The 19,658-nt window shown below is 42.1% G+C and overlaps 1 protein-coding gene across 3 annotated transcripts in view; it reads right to left on the bottom strand.

Moving 5' to 3' along the window:
- The window catches only part of LOC109519543 (uncharacterized), a 17,174-nt gene extending 7,957 nt beyond the window's left edge, over window positions 1-9,217 (bottom strand). Inside the window, exons 1-4 of one of the 3 annotated variants that reach the window (XM_019876140.1) lie at window positions 8,995-9,217; window positions 3,029-3,110; window positions 1,184-1,416; window positions 899-1,033 (exon numbers count right to left, since the gene is read on the bottom strand). In XM_019876140.1, coding sequence (XP_019731699.1) covers window positions 899-1,033; window positions 1,184-1,416; window positions 3,029-3,110; window positions 8,995-9,063 — 519 coding nt within the window. In that variant the 5' untranslated portion in view covers window positions 9,064-9,217. Of the gene's footprint in view, window positions 1-898; window positions 1,417-1,611; window positions 1,754-3,028; window positions 3,111-8,994 lie in introns of those variants that run through there. The other 2 variants (XM_019876138.1, XM_019876139.1) reach the window with 2 other exon arrangements.
- Between the last annotated feature and the right edge of the window lie 10,441 nt (window positions 9,218-19,658).

Below are 19,658 nucleotides of genomic sequence, written 5' to 3' on the forward strand. Positions count from 1 at the left end.
GGGTGTGCACATGTGTGGGGCCGCCGTGTGTGTGTGTGTGTGTGTGTGTGTGTGTGTGTGTGTGTGTGTGTGTGTGTGTCAAGGGTGACTGGGTGAACTAAGGGAACATTTTGGCGTTGACTATTTGCATTTTTCTGGCGTTGGCGTACTATGTTACCATCCTGAACACGTCCACACTGCATGACGTCACATGACAAGAACAAAACACAAGTGCTCATATCGCTTTAGCTCACACTTGGTTGGCTTCAGTGATGTTATTCAACTCAATTGTTTGTGTTGCTGAGGAACAAGCATTCATACAAATATGTACCTGCGTGTGTCATTTTTCAATATTCTTTTCATTATTTTCCCACTTTGGTCACTTTGTTCAGCTCATGTGGGCTATGTACTTTTCTCCAGGCCAATCAGTATTAATTTCCAAAATAGTGGACATTTTCTGCCGTAAAATCAAAGGCAGGGACATATAAGTGATGAAGTGATAAGGACATGGCCTTAACACCAAATGTCCACCACGTAAAGTGGATTTCAGTTCGGTGTGGTGCAGTTTATTAAGTGGGCCTGTAATCAAGTACACTTATGGAAAAAGGCAGACGACTCTAACTGGCAACCAATAAATGTCCAGAAGTGTGACAAGCTCCATCTTCCAAAAGCGTCACCAATTGGAGTGGAATATTTTGGAACCCGATCCAATGGAGACAGAGTTAAACGTAGACTATAATCGAACGGAACTTGGACGTTATCGCAAATACACCAGTATGAATGTTTTCCCCTCAGCAACATGGTAATTTAAATGAAAAGGAAAACGCGCTACTTGATTTGACGCTGCTTGGCCTTTGAGTCAGAGACTGATATAACCGCGAGTGATTGACATACAGGAAAAATAAAGGCTTGTCCGAACCTGTTGCATTTTCTCTAAATCAAGACTGGGCCTCCCCAACTCTCCACCGTAGCTGTGCCGATACTTTCTATAGGGTGCTGACTGGTCAAAGTGGGTCAAGATGATGGGCCGAGTGACTGGCTGCACCACTTGGAGCTGAAAGCGCATGGGAGGCGGCTTGATGCTGCACGGTGGACTGGAGCTGAAGAGCACAGGGCTGGAGGTGGCAGCCAGACGAGCATCGGGTTCGACCAGAGGCCTGGTGGCGGCGGCGGCGGGCGAACCGCAGCCACAAAGATCCCGCACCTCCTCATCGCTGGACGCGCTGCTGTGGTGATCGCCGTGGCGCTGCGGAAGTGCCGACACCCACTTCCTGCTGTCGCCGTAGCTGATTCGCTCCAGCTCTTCCTCTGAAGAGTGGCGATCCAGATTGGCGTCAAGAAGCAAGCGCAGACGTCGTAAACGGGCTGGCGAGGGGGCACCCTGGTTGTGCTGCTGGCTCGTAGCCAAGGGGGTGAGGGCACAATTTCGCCGTCTCTCTGTCGAAAAAAATGTGGAGGTGGTGTTTGGGAAAACCGAATGGCTAAAAAGTTAATGTTAATAAATAAATAAAGTAAAATTACATTTAAAAAACATCACATTCTGTGTAAATTAATAAATGAGGAAAATTCGGAGATAAACAACAATTCATAAGTAGCACAGGACAACCAAATGTGGTTGGCCAAGGAAGATACCTCTGTCTATTTGTGCAAGCTCCTGGTTCTCTCCCTCCGAGTCATCACTTTCACCGCCCTCGCCACTGCCGTGGTAAGAAAACTGGGGAACACAAAAAGACTCGGTTTGTCGCGGGAAGGATTGCATTTGTCAGAATACAACTCATACTTGACAAGGAGATCCCCAAATGACTTTGTATTATCTGACAGATGCAGTACATCAGATAATCAATGACAGCAGCTCAAAACCTCACACACAATTAAAGTAGGGATGCACCCATAGCAATCCCAGAACTGCTACTAGACATTTGGGCTCATACAAAAAAAAATGCACTTTACAGACAAAAAAAATAATAATAATAATAAGACAACAAAAGAAAATGAAAGCAGTCAATTGAAGCAAAAATCATGATATACAGTTGAAATCCAAAGAATAAAGATGTTTCTTCAAAAGAGTTTTAAAAATGGACAGGGCGGGGGCGTTTAAAGATTTGAAAGCAAACGGAAGTATCTTAAAATGAACTTGAAAATGTACTGAGAGCCAATGAAGGGAAGCCAAAATCGGGGTTATGTGCTCCCTCTTACGAGCTCCAGTTAGAGAAGATACTTGCTAAAAATACGCATGGCAACACTTATTTAGCCAAGTGCAAAATGGATGATGAACTCTGCTAGTGCTCCTTAGCATTCAGACTGAGATACCACAAAACAAAAGTGCCTTGTGTGACAGTGAATGGCAGGACTGTTAGAAAAACAAGCAACTGCGTATTAAAATGTCAGCCACGACAATGTGTTATTTGAAAAATAGATATATTTGAGTTCAACCTATGGTAGGATCAAGCAAAGCTTTTGAAAAACATTTTACGAAAATAAAAAAATAAAAATTAAAAAATCATCACAATTCCAAGTGTGCAGGAATGAACAAGTATCAAAAATTGGGATTACATTTGATCGTGTACTCAAATGTAACTACTTATACACGAACTGAAAAATGTGGCCTCCATGCATCCCTAATTTTGGTTCAGCTTGTGTTCTTGGGATGGTTCATATTTAGTCGAGTTAAACTGGCCCAATCCATACAAGGTAATGTTCAGATGAATCAAAAAGTTTGTCTTTTGTGAGTTAAGACAAGGCAACAATCTTTCCCCAAAGCCTGTCCCAGCAGACAAGGACGCCTACCCCAGTCGCAACAATGCAGATACCCTGCCGACCGCAATGTTCGCAGTTAAGTAATGCGCCTCACAATCGGTAATTACCACTTTGAAGCCTCGCTTAGCAGCTGCCATCTGCGCTTGTGTGCGTTTGTGTATGCTTGCACGCATGCATACACACACCAGCGTACAGAACACACCCTTCTAGACACACACACACACACACACACACACACACACACACACACACACACACGCTCTTCTCTCTCTGAATGTCTCTAAAAGAGAACCTCTGTCTATTTGTGCAAGCTCCTGGTTCTCTCCCTCCGAGTCATCACTTTCACCGCCCTCGCCACTGCCGTGGTAAGAAAACTGGGGAACACAAAAAGACTCGGTTTGTCGCGGGAAGGATTGCATTTGTCAGAATACAACTCATACTTGACAAGGAGATCCCCAAATGACTTTGTATTATCTGACAGATGCAGTACATCAGATAATCAATGACAGCAGCTCAAAACCTCACACACAATTAAAGTAGGGATGCACCCATAGCAATCCCAGAACTGCTACTAGACATTTGGGCTCATACAAAAAAAAATGCACTTTACAGACAAAAAAAATAATAATAATAATAAGACAACAAAAGAAAATGAAAGCAGTCAATTGAAGCAAAAATCATGATATACAGTTGAAATCCAAAGAATAAAGATGTTTCTTCAAAAGAGTTTTAAAAATGGACAGGGCGGGGGCGTTTAAAGATTTGAAAGCAAACGGAAGTATCTTAAAATGAACTTGAAAATGTACTGAGAGCCAATGAAGGGAAGCCAAAATCGGGGTTATGTGCTCCCTCTTACGAGCTCCAGTTAGAGAAGATACTTGCTAAAAATACGCATGGCAACACTTATTTAGCCAAGTGCAAAATGGATGATGAACTCTGCTAGTGCTCCTTAGCATTCAGACTGAGATACCACAAAACAAAAGTGCCTTGTGTGACAGTGAATGGCAGGACTGTTAGAAAAACAAGCAACTGCGTATTAAAATGTCAGCCACGACAATGTGTTATTTGAAAAATAGATATATTTGAGTTCAACCTATGGTAGGATCAAGCAAAGCTTTTGAAAAACATTTTACGAAAATAAAAAAATAAAAATTAAAAAATCATCACAATTCCAAGTGTGCAGGAATGAACAAGTATCAAAAATTGGGATTACATTTGATCGTGTACTCAAATGTAACTACTTATACACGAACTGAAAAATGTGGCCTCCATGCATCCCTAATTTTGGTTCAGCTTGTGCTCTTGGGATGGTTCATATTTAGTCGAGTTAAACTGGCCCAATCCATACAAGGTAATGTTCAGATGAATCAAAAAGTTTGTCTTTTGTGAGTTAAGACAAGGCAACAATCTTTCCCCAAAGCCTGTCCCAGCAGACAAGGACGCCTACCCCAGTCGCAACAATGCAGATACCCTGCCGACCGCAATGTTCGCAGTTAAGTAATGCGCCTCACAATCGGTAATTACCACTTTGAAGCCTCGCTTAGCAGCTGCCATCTGCGCTTGTGTGCGTTTGTGTATGCTTGCACGCATGCATACACACACCAGCGTACAGAACACACCCTTCTAGACACACACACACACACACACACACACACACACACACATACACACGTCCTTTTCTTTCTGAATGTCTCAATAAAAGAGGAAAAAGAAGAAAGGAGCCCTCTAAGTCCAATTCGGCGTGAACTCGACAGTATGAGTTCACAAGCTACGAGCTGTCAACCAACGGGGTTGTCAAGTTGGGAAACGAAACTTGGCATCACGTGTGATCACGGAACATTTGCGGATTCAAGTTATTCCATGTAAATGCAATGTGTGTTGTTGGTGGACATTGCGGATTCAACCCCCGGGGCCACACACGTCACACCTGACAGACTCTGAACCTTGCTGGCAGGCTAAGCTGCTTTGTGTGTAACACTTAATTACATCATGCAGAACAGCTGAATTGCCATCTGAGCTGACCTACTGAGAAATACCGAAGTTTCATCATGGTCTATCCTCCATGTACGAAACAGTCTAGTGACTGATAAATGTGATCTATTTTACATCTTAAAGGAAACATATCGTCTCAGTCCTTTAAATGAGCAATTATTGCCAGAAAGAATCAAGTTGGGAATCTCCATCTCCTTTGGTGAAGGAGCACAATCAACTAAAATGGCTGTTATTCAGCACATCACCGGAGAAGAGGTTGTTTCAATCTGCGACTATGTGATGAACAATAAATGGCATTGAGTTGACCCAAAAATGAATCATGACAGGAAAAGGTCTGAGTTGTGTTTTCTGGTTTTATAATAAGGCAAATGGGTCCTTCCTGTGAGTTCTTTACTTCGCTGACTTCCAAATGTGTCATTTTAGTAATGCAAACCACGTGAAAACTAAAGTTAAGAAAATCATTTTTTTGTAAAGCTAACCTGGCGCACATGAACAAATATTTGCATAGGTTTGAGAATATGTACACAAATGGTGCATGCTAAAAAGCAAAGGTGGGACCTTTCAATGTTTATTTATGATTGTATAGTTAGCAAATGTCAGAATGTTTAAAAAATGCATTCTTTAAAATAATTTCTAGTACAGTCAAACCTCGGTTTTCGAATGTTTCTTGTTATCGACCAAATCGGATTTCATCCAGAAAATTCGAGATTTTTACGCCTCGGATTACGACCGAAAACCGGTTTTCGACCAAACTGAGCAAGCGCCGAATACGCCACTCGACTCCTCTTGGCTTCCTTACATGAGGAAGTGACGCTTCCTCATGTAACGTTCATTGTGAGCAGACATGTTTGTTGTGATTTACGCAAATCTGTTTTTTCGTTATTTCTGCAGAGTATATTAGCACCTAATCATGGGCTAATAAAATAGTTTCGGATTTCGAACAAATCGCTTTTCGAGCAGCCTTCTGGAACGGATTATGGTCGAAAACCGAGGTATGACTGTACTTATTACCTTGGAAAAGTGTCATGGTTGATCTGTTTGGGACCAACAGGTGCCTTTGTAGGGCTCCTCCTACACCAGCACACCTGTTGGTCATTAGTAGGGTCTCGGTTAAAAGGACTCCCGGCCCGACCACTCAGTGTTGGGTCATGGTCACTGTTGCTGTCACTGCTTTTGTTGGTTAGTGTTTGTGCCTTACTGCCATGGATTTTTGTTTGTATTGCTTTTTTGGGGGGTCTGCAATGGGCTTTTTTTTTTGTTACTTTGGATTCTTGTTGTTTTCAGGTCTTTGTTCTGGATTTAGTTTTCTCAGTGTTTAGTTAATACAGTTTGTCAAGTTTACCCTGCTCCTCCCACCCTCCCTCCCTCCTGCCTGCTTTTTGGGGTCCTCCACCACCTAGTTCGTTCGTGACAGAAAAGACAAGATAAATTGTATGGGCCGGTTTTCCCCCCGTTTTTAAATACGAATCAATTACATCTGTCTTCTATTGGCGTGGAATGTTTTAGAATTGAACAATACGTACAAGTAATAGTTGAGAATAAAGCATTAAAAAACTAATTTTTTTTCATACTTGCTGGAACAGACAAATTGTGTGTCAAGAACAGCTGAATGAATCCTTGTCAGTGCCCTGCATCGCTGAGCAGATTGCTAAGCTGGATCAATGGCAATGTCACAGTGTAAACACACGCACACACACACACACACACACACACACACACACACACACACACACACACACACACACACACAGCAGCTTTGCTCTGTCACACTGACATGAACACTGTCACACTCCCCTGTCATGAAAGCGCACTAGCTCAGGGTCAGAGATGGGTAATTGTCTTTCCCACACACTCTTTCCCATAGCGTAGTACAATTAGTCATGATTAGGCTAAGCTCCTGGGAATAGTTGAGGAACACGGCCTAAGTGACCTCGAGTAATCCATGACCGCTGCCGGTTGACTTTAAAACTCAAATAACCACTCCTGAAACTCGTGTAAAGAAAACATCTTTGGGAAACTTTCATCAGACCCTCAACAGGAATCAAACCGGAGCGTTGACGATATCGGTGTTAAGTAAGAATCAGAATCAGAATCGCCTTTATTGTCATTGTATTGCATACAATGAAATTTGGGTGCCACTCCTTCGTGCATATCGTAAAAAAATAAAATAACGGTTTAGCAAATACAAAAAGAGACCATAAGGAAGACAGAAACTGGTAACACCGTTCGGCGTCTCCATTTTTAGCACAGTATGACTTCACTTAACTCACATAGCGGTAAACATTTGCAACAACCATGTTGTTATCCTACAACTCAACCTCCAGAGCTATCATTTGAATGACCGAATGTAAATCTGCACATGGAATGCATGTTTTTGCTTTCCTCTCCTACAAACCTGAAAAGAAACGACATTGGAGGTACTTATTTGTGACCAAGCCATACACAAAGTATGTTTAGGAGTCCATTTAAATATGGAACTTGTTTTTTCATCTATGAATTTATCTCTGCTTAGAATTATAGACTCCTAACCAAAATGAAAAGCTAATGTTTTGAACTTGGGTTGCAAAGTTTAAGAGTCAGATTGATGTTGGACAGTTTCAGGGCTTGGCCCATCGTACAGCAGTAAAAGCTAAAATCCGCGGCACGAATTCTTTCCCCGCTCAATCTCCAGATGCTGCAAAACATTATACGCGATCTATACAACAAAGATGGGACAAACTACACAGGGTTCCCCTTCCTACTGACCTGCAAAAATGTTTTATTAGCCATTCCTAGCTTATATAGTTGGTGCTAACTTTTCCTTTTTCTTTTTTTAAGAAAAGTAACTCCAAAGACCACTTCCGTTGGAGTGCATCATATTATCTAAAAGGTTTTCCAGCTGGTTCCGCACCCTTTTTGGGTGGGCTGCGGACAACTATGAAAAAATAATCTTAATAAATAAAATAAGGACTAGTATTCTTATTTGCATTTTTCTGGTGGTACAGGCTTCACGGGCGCCCCGACGACTCCTACGGAAGTCAAGGGATAGGTGAAGGTGAAGGGCAGAGGCACAGCAAGTTCCAACATGGAATTTATTAAGTGACAGGAAAGTTGCCTCACGCTTTAGCTGCTAGTTTACTCCATAAACAAATATAGTGCAGCTAAGCCTCTGGCTGGTGTTATGGCAAGCAAATATGCTTTTGGCAAAGAAGCAATACAACAAAGTGTGAAGTTAGTGATGTAAGTTAGACAGCAAATTACATTATCGACTGTCAATGACAATCTAATGCTGAACGAAAAGAAACTTACAAGTTGAAGTCAACTGAACCTCACAGGCCAAATTGTTTTGGGGTGAAGATGTGACTTTCTGCAAACCACCCCTCTTCATAATAGCGTAAGATAAAATTTGCAGCTCATCTGTTCTATTTGAAAAATGACGGCGAAATCACTCTTTGTCATAAAAACTGCAATACTGCAGAGAAATTGATGGAGTGCAGACGCATGATTGGTCAGGAAGAATGCTTACATCCAATCGGAGCAACAAACACAAACATGACACGACAATAGAGATGGCACACTTTGCTCTGGGTCCTCAGCCAGGCCTTTGAACAGGCGCCCTTTGGCACAAAATGGCTGCCATGTGACTGTATAGTTGGTCCGCGCACAATAGTGTAGTGAATAGGGCCAGTTAGTGACCCATGCAGGACACAAGCCACTCTTCTACACACCAAATGAGCCATTATATAGCCTGCAGCAATTGGGGAGCACTTCCAAGGGTTTTGTTGCAGAAAATTGAAGGGCGGATACAGTAGATGTTGGGAGACTTCAAGCTTAAAGACAATAACATTTTACTGAAATGTTTGTCTTTTTCATTCACCCGCAAGCACATCTATAGTTGTGACTACTTGTCACGTACGATACATATTTTTACATGAAGCTTCAAAACTTGGGATGATTTGACAACCTTCGTTGGCCCACTAAACCTCGAACCGATAACACTGAGCTCATCGTTGTCATTCACACACCTCGAGAGGCATCACTTAGTACCTTCAAACAAATAAATAGCTGTGTCATGGGTCAATGACATTCCACGTCTAGTGGTGCGTTTGCGTTGCAAAGTGGAACTGTGGTTTGCTCTTGGAAACATCTGGCAAAGCCCCATTGCCCATGACAAGTTAATTCCATATAATATACAGTTGTAATGAATGATGAAAAATGAACGAACACTCAACATTTTTAACAGCTGCTTTCAGGACTGTACAATGAATATAAGTTGTGCAAACTTACCTTCCGTTGGAAAGGGTGTATCTCATTGAGTGAGTGTCTTCTTAGCTTCTTGGTCAGGTTCTTTAACATGTTGACTTGACTAGCTTATGGCTTATCCCCTTACAAATAGGTTTTAATTGCTGGCTCCTATATATCGGATACAACTTCATTAGCTAACTGGAACGACTTTGCTCATATACAATAAGGCACACGGGGCTCTATACAACTGACAGCCCCCCGCCCCCCCATATCGGATACAACTTCATTAGCTAACTGGAACGACTTTGCTCATATACAATAAGGCACACGGGGCTCTATACAACTGACAGCCCCCCGCCCCCCCCGCAAAAAAAAAAAAAAACAATAGTCAGATGCTACACGCTCCCGAGTGCAGCAAAGAGAACACCCCAACAAAATTAAAACCCAAAATGGTTCAACTGCGTAGTCGTGGCTTCTAGTCAACGGATGTGCGTAGGTAGCAAACTTGTTATTTTCGAGTTCATTGAAGTCGGCGTTGATTTTGTGGAGTGTTTTTCTTCTCGCCGGGTGGCAATGATAGATGACTTACTCACCGGCGACCCGATTATACTCCACAATTAATTTGGAATGGGTTCAGAAAAATAGCGAAATATCAACTTGCACGCATTCACACACGCACGCACTCACACACACACACGCAACACACAACCAAATGCGAACCAGCTGCACGAGCCTTCCGAGTGTTGCTCCAGCCAGAGCATCTCGCTCTCTGATTGGCTGTACTGCTGCATGACGTCATACTCCGACGTCAAGGAGGAGGCGAGTTAAAGTCACGTTATCCAGTCTGTTTACTTCCCCTTTTCATATCTGAATAATACGCACTAAATCAAATACGATATTTTCAATTGTGTAGCTCTCAAATTTAAGTATTTTTAGCTTGCTCTGCGGTTAAAGTATACCGCAAACCACGGCTGACGGTCACGTTAACCCGTTTAAATAATGTGCAATGTGCTGAAAATTCAAATTTAGTTCTGAACGTAAAACCCCACTGAATGACCAGCCTTCATAGAGGCCAGTTGATGTCAAACCTCTTACACTGATGTGTGTGCGTGTGTGTGTGTGTGTGTGTGTGTGTGTGTGTGTATATATATATGTGTGTGTGTGTGTGTGTGTGTGTGTGCATGTATGTGTGTATATGTGTGTGTGTGTGTATATATATATATGTGCGTGTGTGTGAGTGTGTGTGTGTGTGTGTGTGTGAGGGGGGGGGGGGGGGGAAAGAGAGAGAGACACAGAGAGAGAGAGAGAGAGAGAGAGAGAGAGAGAGAGAGAGAGAGAGATGGCTTCAGACTCCAACACATTGCCAGAATGTTAACAATCAAGTTAATCGAGTTAATTCAGAGGTGAACAACATGGTGCCCATGGACACCAGATAGCTCCCAAGGACCACATGAGTAACCTCCAGGGCTGTTCAAAAAATAGCTTGTAATGGATTTTGTCATTTTCAAAGGAGTTGCATCTGGTTCATATTTTAATAATAACATAATTAAAGGTAGTTTTTGCTATTTCAAAACTGGTAGCACTTTGCATTTATCAGTCCCCAAGAAGAAGCTCTCAGCTTCAAAAAGGCTAGTGGACCCCGAGTTATATGGATCGTCAATTCTCAGTAAATTCTGCAAAATAGGTATTAATCCTGCCTGTCTGACTTGACCAATTCCAGCCAACTGTCCGCATTTGTTTGCCATACACCTACCTTGTACCTGACTACAGCCACCTTGACCTCAGTCCTGGGCACCCCCTAGCATCCAAATCCCCTCCAGCCAAGGAACATGCAACAAACACGCTGCAAATACCAATAAATAACTCATCTGCCGGAGACAAATTCTTTCTATGTTCTACATACTTGGCCAAGAAAGATGATTCCGATTCTGATCTTTCTCCAACTGTTTCCTTTCTGTATCTAACCATTTCTGTTGGCAAGCACCTTCGCTAGGGGCTCATACACAGCCGCTAGCGAAGGAAATTATTAATAATTGCAAACCGGCCCTATTCTGTATGAAAACATATAGTAATTAATTAATCAATTACAATGTAACATTAAACCATTTGTGCATCCTGATTAATTGACTGTGACTCCTTCTGGTGTGTATGACCTGGCCAGCAGGGAGCAGTACAGGATAATACATTTATGCATAGGGGAAAAAAGGATAGTTTCACAACTGCTGTGACTCAGCCAGCTGTTGAAATCGTGTTTTTCATGAAGAATAAAGAATATCAGAATATATGCCTGTGAGTATCGTTATATTGTTTGTCAACTAGTCAATACAGTACACTGTTCAGGTACAAATATTGCTTCATACGGAAGAGGATTAGGTCAGAATTCTGAGATTAAAGTCAGAATTCTGAGATTAAAGTGAGAATCTTGCCAACCTTATTTTTTTTTCTTCATTGGCCCTAATCCTCTTCCGTAGTTTCAAATGTTATAACACCAAAACTACTGATACTATTTGACAGCTTGTCTATGGCGTTTGGCAGTGTGTGTTTGCATTAAGCTAGCGCAGTGTTTCTCAAATAGTGGGGCGCGCCCCCCTGGGAGGGCGCAAGGCTCCGTCAAGGGGGCCGCGTTTGACCTCTGGGAACATGCTTTTTAATTTTTTTAGTCCTAAAATAACGTGCAGTTGCACCTCCACTACGTTAGAGGACAGTAGCGCTCTCATTGGCAGAGTTTGCGCAGGGATCATTCTCAGGGAGGAAATAAGACGAGGCTATGTAGCGCTTGGCTTCAATGTGACTACGGTGGCAGACGAGGAAGGATCGATGTGCTTACTGTGTTTAAAAATTTTGGTAGCGGGCAGCATGAAGCCAAATTAAGGCGTCACTTAAAGACATTACACCCCAATAACGCTGATAAGCTGCTTGAGTTTTTTTCAGCGAAAACGTGCCGAATATTGCCAACAATCATGCCGCTTTGTGACTGCTACTTCAGTCAACTAAAATACAGGTCCAGGCTACACATTGAGCAGGAGCCGAGAGTTGCTGTGTCCTGCTTCAAACCTCGCTTCGAAAAGCTGTGCATTGCAAAACGTGCTCATTGTAGCCATTAATCCAGACATCATCTTTGATTTAAAAAAAAAAAAAAAGCACAAATTCTTTTATATATTTTTGTTTTGCTGATTAAAGTTTTTTTTTAATATTGTGCTGCTGAGATAATGTTGGTGATTAGTTTGAATGATTTTATGTAATTTTATTTTTCAGTATCGTATGGTTTGACATGGTCAGTCAAAAAATATTTATTGTTAAATTCAGGATTTAATGTTATTTTTGAATTTCAGATGCAATTTAAATCTTTTCTGTTCCAGGTACTAAAGCTATTCTTTGTTGTAAGTTGGTCCATAAAGTTGGTCCATATTTCTTTCTTTTTTTATTCTCTTATACGTTAATAAGGATAAAGTGTTATGCAAAGGTGTACTTATAACAATTTTATAGACAAATTATACTATTTATAGTCGTGGGGGGGCAGATGTTTTCCTCTTCCTTGGGGGGGCATGACAGAAAATAATTGAGAACCACTGGGCTAGCGAAAGGCAAAGTAGTGAACTTCAACTGGGAGAGGCATAAAACAGCGTGAAGCCTTTTTTGGAAGAATTGTTTACCGTCCATCAAACTGCTGTTTGTTGTGAAGTGAATTTAATTAATTAACTACCATCATAAAGGGCTTGAAAAGTCCACTCACCTGTATTTCAAGGCACCACTGTGTCTGAAGCCATTACTCAAGCATCTAGTGCAGTGGTGGCCAACCCGCGGCTCGTGAGCCGCATGCGGCTCTTTGGCTGGTTCAATGCGGCTCCCGGGCTTTCATACAACAATTGTCGAAAACGCCTCGCCGATGGCGCTACCATTCGAACAACGGTGCTTAATACACAGAATGTGTATTACTTTCATCAATCCCGTTACTTGATTGACATAGAGGGCAACCAATCTGATGACTGAATCATTGCTCATGCGCAGACAACAGCGCTAAGTGGTAAGTGCTAAGCTAGTCAGCGAATTACCTCTGTTTTTAAGGCAGGGTTGCCCAATACGTCGATAGCAATCGACCAAGAGCCAGCAGACTGGTCCGAAGTCGAAGCGGTGGGAGGAGGAAATGGGGGTGGGGGGTGTGGGGGGGGGTGATTTGTGTGTTTGTGTCTTTATGTACACTTGCCTGAGTCGTGTGCGGGCAGCATGCGATCGGTTGACTCGTTGTTTGTCACGACTGTATATGTACCCTGTGACTGACTGGTAACCAGTTTAGGGAATAGTCGGCCTTCAGTCACCGAGAATAGGCTCCAGCAATCTCTCGTGACCCTGTTCAGGATAAGCGGTGTTGAAAGTGGATGGATGGATTATAAATTTTCGTCGTTTTCAAGGTGACTCGGGAGGGCGCAGCAATCGGTCTTTCTATTGATGAACTGCTACTGCTGAATAGTAAACTCTGCCCACAGCTTGTTCAGACAATATTTTTACATTTAATACATGTCGTTATGGTAAAGTGGGGATGCCTTAGATCAAATGTATGCATTATTGTAGCCTTTTAACAGATGCATTACTTTGCACAATGCATTTTGCATTATAGTCGTGCTTTGTTCTGCAATATGCAAAGCTCAATTCTGGGATATTTTCCAAGAGAAAGCAAACACTCAATATCTAAAATAAAGATATAACTTCAAAGGCACAGCATATTTCTCAACTTGTTCTGTTTTTTCCAATAAGTACTTTCTATTCGTCTGCTTTTCGTTTGATTTCAACTGGGATAGGCCCCAGCATGCATGACCCTGAACAGAGTAAGTGATGCTTTAAATGAATGGCTGGATGGATAATTTCTTGGAAAAAAACCACAACAACAACACAATATTTTGGAATCAGACTCGGATGAAGCCAGATTTTAGTTTCATGCATAAATGGTTTTAGAGTCCTTAAAATTAATGTTCCTTTTTCCTTGGGCGCTGACATCTTTGGCCACATGAGGGCAGCAACAGTATTTTTTTGGAAGCAATGAATTGGATTTATCATTAACAGCAAATAAGGGCCCCAAGCAATAGTTTTTTGTTAATGACAAACATTTAAAAAATGTCCAAACAAAGCCATTGCGTTTTGTCAACAGTCTCTATTTAAATTTGTATTTAAAATCAAGAGGATTTTTTCAATTCCAATTGCTGACACCATGTCCACAGTCTGAACATTGGTCTTTCCTGCTCTCTAGCGGCAGTTTGCCTGATACTGCATGGAACCTGTGACAGTGCGGATAACAGGTTTGACTTGTTTTCGTTTGTGGCCGACAGTTTGAGCGTGAGGGGTGAGTTTTTTTTCATTCTTGTGAGACATTTTAAGGACAAAGTCCATCATACATTGCAAGATTTAATATTTTTTTTGGGGGGGGGGGGGGTTCCTTCTCTGCTGTGTAGGTGTAGGTCTCTGTGGCAACATATCCATTTTCAACACAGTTCATCCTGAACAGGACCACGAGAGATTGCTGGAGCCTATCCCAACTGACTTCGGGCGAAAAGGCGGACCTCACCCTGAACTGGTCGCCAGTCAGTCGCAGGGCACATTACGCGGCATAAGAGGGCTTTTCCTCCCGTTCCGCACCTTTCACCTTTCATCATGTCATTACTCTTGCCTGATTAAAAGACTGCCAAGCCTTGCTCACGACTCTCGTCCAAGTGCTTGTTTTCTAGACCTTCCACTTTCTCGTTCTTTGTCATCATCCTGCTAATTATTTCCTTGTTTTGTAAGTTTTGCTTTGATCTTGTTTGTAATGTTATCCTCGGTGTGTTTTTGGTTTCCTCGTAATTTACTTTTGCTTGTCCTTTCGTAACAAGTGGTTTTGCGTTTTTGTTTCCCTTGCCTTTTGCACGTGCTTTTGGTGAACATCATTATATCCTGGTTCTTTGTTAACAGCGTTTCGTGTTGAACTTTGTCGGTCTTGCGACCTTATTTTCAAAATAAACCGATTTTTTTGTTCTCAAATCTTATCCTTGTCTGCATTTGTGGGATCCGCTCCTGTTTCGGAATAGTCCGGAACCTTAACACAATATATTCATTCATTCATTTTCCGATCCGCTTAATCCTCACAAGGGTCGCGGGAGGTGCTGGAGCCAATCCCAGCTGTCTTCGGGCAGTAGGCGGGGGACACCCTGAACCGGTTGCCAGCCAATCGCAGGGCACACAGAACCAAAGAACCATCCACGCTCACACTCACACCTTGGGACAATTTTAGAGTGTTCAATCAGCATGCCATGCATGTTTTTGGAATGTGAGAGGAAACCGGACTGTACAATCTTTCTCACAACCGTATATGATCCTGGCATATAAAAACAACAAGAGAAACACATATTATGACTATTATTTACACTTTCTGGGATTATTTCTGCCTACTATTTATGAAACAATTTGGCGAGGGTATGAAAAATGTTGGCTAATATGACCAAAATCATCAAATAAAGTCAGTACAGTGAATGCAAGCATCAGGCAGCGTGATGCAATCTTGTTACCAAATATGGACCACTATACACAGGAAACCGTGTTTGAGTCCACCCTAGTGATTGCGCAATCTGAGAAAATGCGGAGGCAAGTGATATGAGCTGATGATGTCAAGTTTCCTTCTCCTCATCTGTTGTTTAACACTGCTGAAATAGCATCTGACAAATCAATCGGCCGAACTGTTGAGCGTCATCGTGTCCATTTTTAGCTATGTATACTGCACGCCTCGACCCACTTGGCTTTGGAGGTCCTTGTCTTCCTCATTCTCTGTGCCTGCGTCGCCCACACTCTCCCCTGGATGGCGGTGGTAGGCCACAGCTTCTACTCATGTCTCCACTTCCGTCCACTTTTCCCTCACCCATTGACCCACTGGCGGAAAGTGTGGGGGCTATCTTTGGTGGAGAGACTACTTTTAGTCTCCCAGGCTTCTATTTCCTATTCACTGATTGAAAAAAATGATATATTGCACAGGCTTGCTTACACAATAATGTGCCATTCACAGGTTCTCACTCCCGTTGCTGAAGGACATCTGTTGTCCAAAAAAACCCATCCATCCTTCATTTATTTGGATCCAGGCACTTTTAGTGTAATGCACAAATTCAAACTGTTTCAAGTTTAGCGTATTCAACTTGTCAATTCAAGACAGTCAATAGTGCATTCATCATCTATATCAAAATTACTGGTGAAATACACGCTGATTACGTGAAACACTTTTATACCTATCACTAAGTCATCTACATGTCATGTGGTGGAAACTGGGCTTACCGTACTGGAGTAAACATAACTAAATTGCATGTTGGTGTGAATAGTGCCTTTCAAATACCCGGCAAAGTGCAAACAAACAGTTTTCCCACCTCCGCACATGTGCAAAAATATACAGCAAAAAAGTTTTTGGATTGCAATCTGTACTTTAAATACCAAATAACTCCTTTTGTTGTTCTCTTGTGCCTCAGGTCTGTATTTTATCCATCCATCCATTTTCTGATCTGCTTATCCTCACGAGGGTCGTGGGGCGTGCTGGAGCCTATCCCAGCCGTCTTCGGGCAGTAGGCTGGTGACACCCTGAACTGGCCAGCCAATCGCAGGGCACACACACAGACACGCAAACATTCGCTCTCACACTCACACCTTCGCACAATATAGAGTGTTCCATTAAGCTGCCACGCATGTTTTTGGAATGTGGGAGGAAACCGCAGTACCCAAATAAAACCCACGGAGGCACGGGGATAACACAAGAAGGCCGGAGCCGGAATTGAACCAGACACCTCTGCAATAGTAGAGCCAAAATAATCATTAGTTGAGTTTTATGAGCAGAGGGAAGGAGTGCCATACATTCAGCCGTCTCTGCAGCGCGATCCCGTCTATCTGCGGTTTGTTTGGCGCTAACGGCTAGCCATGGAAGACAGCATTTCCAGCCATGAGCAACATTGAGCGTCTCCCAAACAATGAACAAACGATTTTCCAAAGGCTGCACTGCCACAGACTTTATGTGCACTGCTGCCTGATGAAGCTCGTTGGCGAAGTGGCCTGACAAGAGTGACTGAAAAAGGTTCCGGGACGCCACTGTGTCAAAATTGGGGGGGAAAGCATCTAAGTTTTAAAATATTATTTTGTGCATACCTGTCAACTCATACGGTTTAGCCATAGTTCATACGGATTTTGTGGTGAATCTTACGTATATGGCCATATCGCACAAATCATACGGATTCTGAAAATTTCCGTTTTTTTTTTTTTTTTTTTCTAACAGGTAGTTCCGTTTGCTTTTGCCCAGAATGGTGCTAGTCTATTCAAATGCTTTCATTTCCGGTAACTTTCCAGTAAATCACGTGGTTCCTAGTTGAAAACAGCAGAGTATTCATTGCATACTTCGGTAGTGTACAAGCAAGTTCTACAAGGAAACAAATATATCATTCATATTTTGTGGGTTTTTTTCTGCCGTTATTTTGACATATAAAATGCTTTGGTATGTTATAAGGATTTTTTGCTCTTTATAAGGATTTTTTTGGTAGTTTATACAGGTTGGCGCTCCGAAAAGTTGACAGGTATTTTTGTGTGACTTATTTCTTTGGTAATATCCCATGTTAGAACATGGAGACCCGTGGCTATTAGAATGAAGCGGCCAATGTATGAACAAATGGTTAAATTGAGCTGTTGCGGCTTTTAATCAATCATGTTTTGTTGTTCAAAAATTATGGCATTTGCTGTCATGGGGTCAATGACTTATTAGTGACTTTTAGAGGAGCTGGTATCTGCACCTCTGCACTGTGAGGCCGCTGCGTTAACCAGTCGCCTACCAGGCCGCCGTCTGTACTTTAATGTTTCAAAAATGTTCTCTTATTGAATTCCGCTTCTGCCATAAGCAAGACAAAACTTAACATTGTCGTAACAGTAAGGCTTACAGTCTGTCTCAAGCAGTCTGTATCTTGCAAAGAAAAGAGTCAGAGGAGGGATGTCATTCCATTCTCAGCCTTATCATGCTGCCATTCATTTTGTATTCACCAAAATTAGCTACCAGCGAAGGGAGCCCCCTTCTTCAAGGTTTCCTGTATCTGGCATCGTTTCACCGACTTGATCTACCTCAAAGGTTTATGGATGTTTATGGACTGACACGCAAGGTCATACAAGAGTATTTGTAGTACAGTGAAGCGAAAAGGTATTACTCTGTCCATAGTGTTCTAGAAATCTGTGGACAAAACACTATTTTGGAGTCTGTAATCTTTTCAGAAGGAGACCATAGACTGTCGGGAGCAGGCTTGGACACAAAACACAATTGCAGGGTTTGGAGAAAAGGGGAGATTTACTTGAGGGTCAGGTACTGCAGAAACATGGCTAGAGCTGGTCAGACTTCTGGCGAGAGGCTGGAGGGCACGCACAAGGACGAAACACACTGGCGGTGGGCAAAGGGAGACAAGGACTAGTTAAACACAAGGTAAGGACCTTCAGGTGGAAACAATCAGGATGGGGCCAACAATCAAACTGGCACAGGAGGTGACAAGTGACCTTCACCGGTGTGACATCAACATGTAAGACTCATCATTCATCCCTCATTTAATTTATTCGGCGTGCCTTCATGAGGTTCAAGGGCAACTGGAGCATACAGCTGACTGTGGGCGACAAACACCATCGTATGCTCACCAGTCATTCATAGGGCACGTTTAGACCCCCCCCCCCAAAAAAAAAAGGATAAACAACTAAAATACTAACACTGTTTGATTTTATAGTTAACAGCAAACGTTTATCCAAGAAAACAAATTAACCCTTTCAGGGGTTACTACAGTGGACAGCCTTGTTAGGTTTTCAGGTTATCATAATTGGTGCATGAAAGGGTTAAAATCCTTTGCCGAATCCTACTTGCAAAAGAGTTCAACATGCACTCTTGTGTCGAGACAGTAGCTGTGTTGTGTGTTGTTTAGCTTCTGTTTTGTTGGGTTCAAATCTCTACCCTCGAGCACTAGTCATTTTTGGTGGATTTGGATTAAACTATGTACAGGGACTGGACATAGCTCTGTTCGCCTTATTCCAATGCATGACGTGGCAATCACAATGCTAAGCAGAGGGTTTGTATTATGATATACCGTATTGGCCCGAATATAAGACAGCCCTTATTATAAGACGAGCCCCTCTTTTTCAAGACTCAAGTTTGAAAAAAGACTTTTTGAACACCAAATTAATTTTTATTCAGAAAAGAATTACAGTACATCTGAAACAAATGATTGTAACAATATATTTGAGAGAAAACGCATGTTATTTTGCCTCATTTAAATCTTAATTTCTGAACATTTAAATATGTAAACTAAAGTGCAATCACATTCGTAAATGAATGGCTTCTGGTTTTTGAAATGTAAATTACATCATAACTTCTCCTCAACTGCTGGTTAACCTGGCCGATCTTCGACCAACTTTTCTCCAGATTGTCGCTACGTTTCTCCATTTTCTGTTATCTCTTCTATTATTTTCTTCTCTTTTCTTTACCGCTATTTTTTATTTTTATTCTTCGTGACAGGGGTTCACTTTGGCCTGGGGAGTCAAGTTTAGCATTCGCTTCAATGATATCTGGCGTCATCTAGCGTCGGGAATGGGTATAATGTCTAGACCCCGAATATAAAACAACTCCCACTTTTTCAGTCTTATTTCAATGCAAAAAACACCGTCTTATATTCGGGCCAATACGGTACTTGCACCAA

This window comes from Hippocampus comes, unplaced genomic scaffold, assembly GCF_001891065.2.
Source record: "Hippocampus comes isolate QL1 unplaced genomic scaffold, H_comes_QL1_v1.1 scaffold252, whole genome shotgun sequence".
In the NCBI taxonomy this organism is placed as follows: domain Eukaryota; kingdom Metazoa; phylum Chordata; class Actinopteri; order Syngnathiformes; family Syngnathidae; genus Hippocampus; species Hippocampus comes.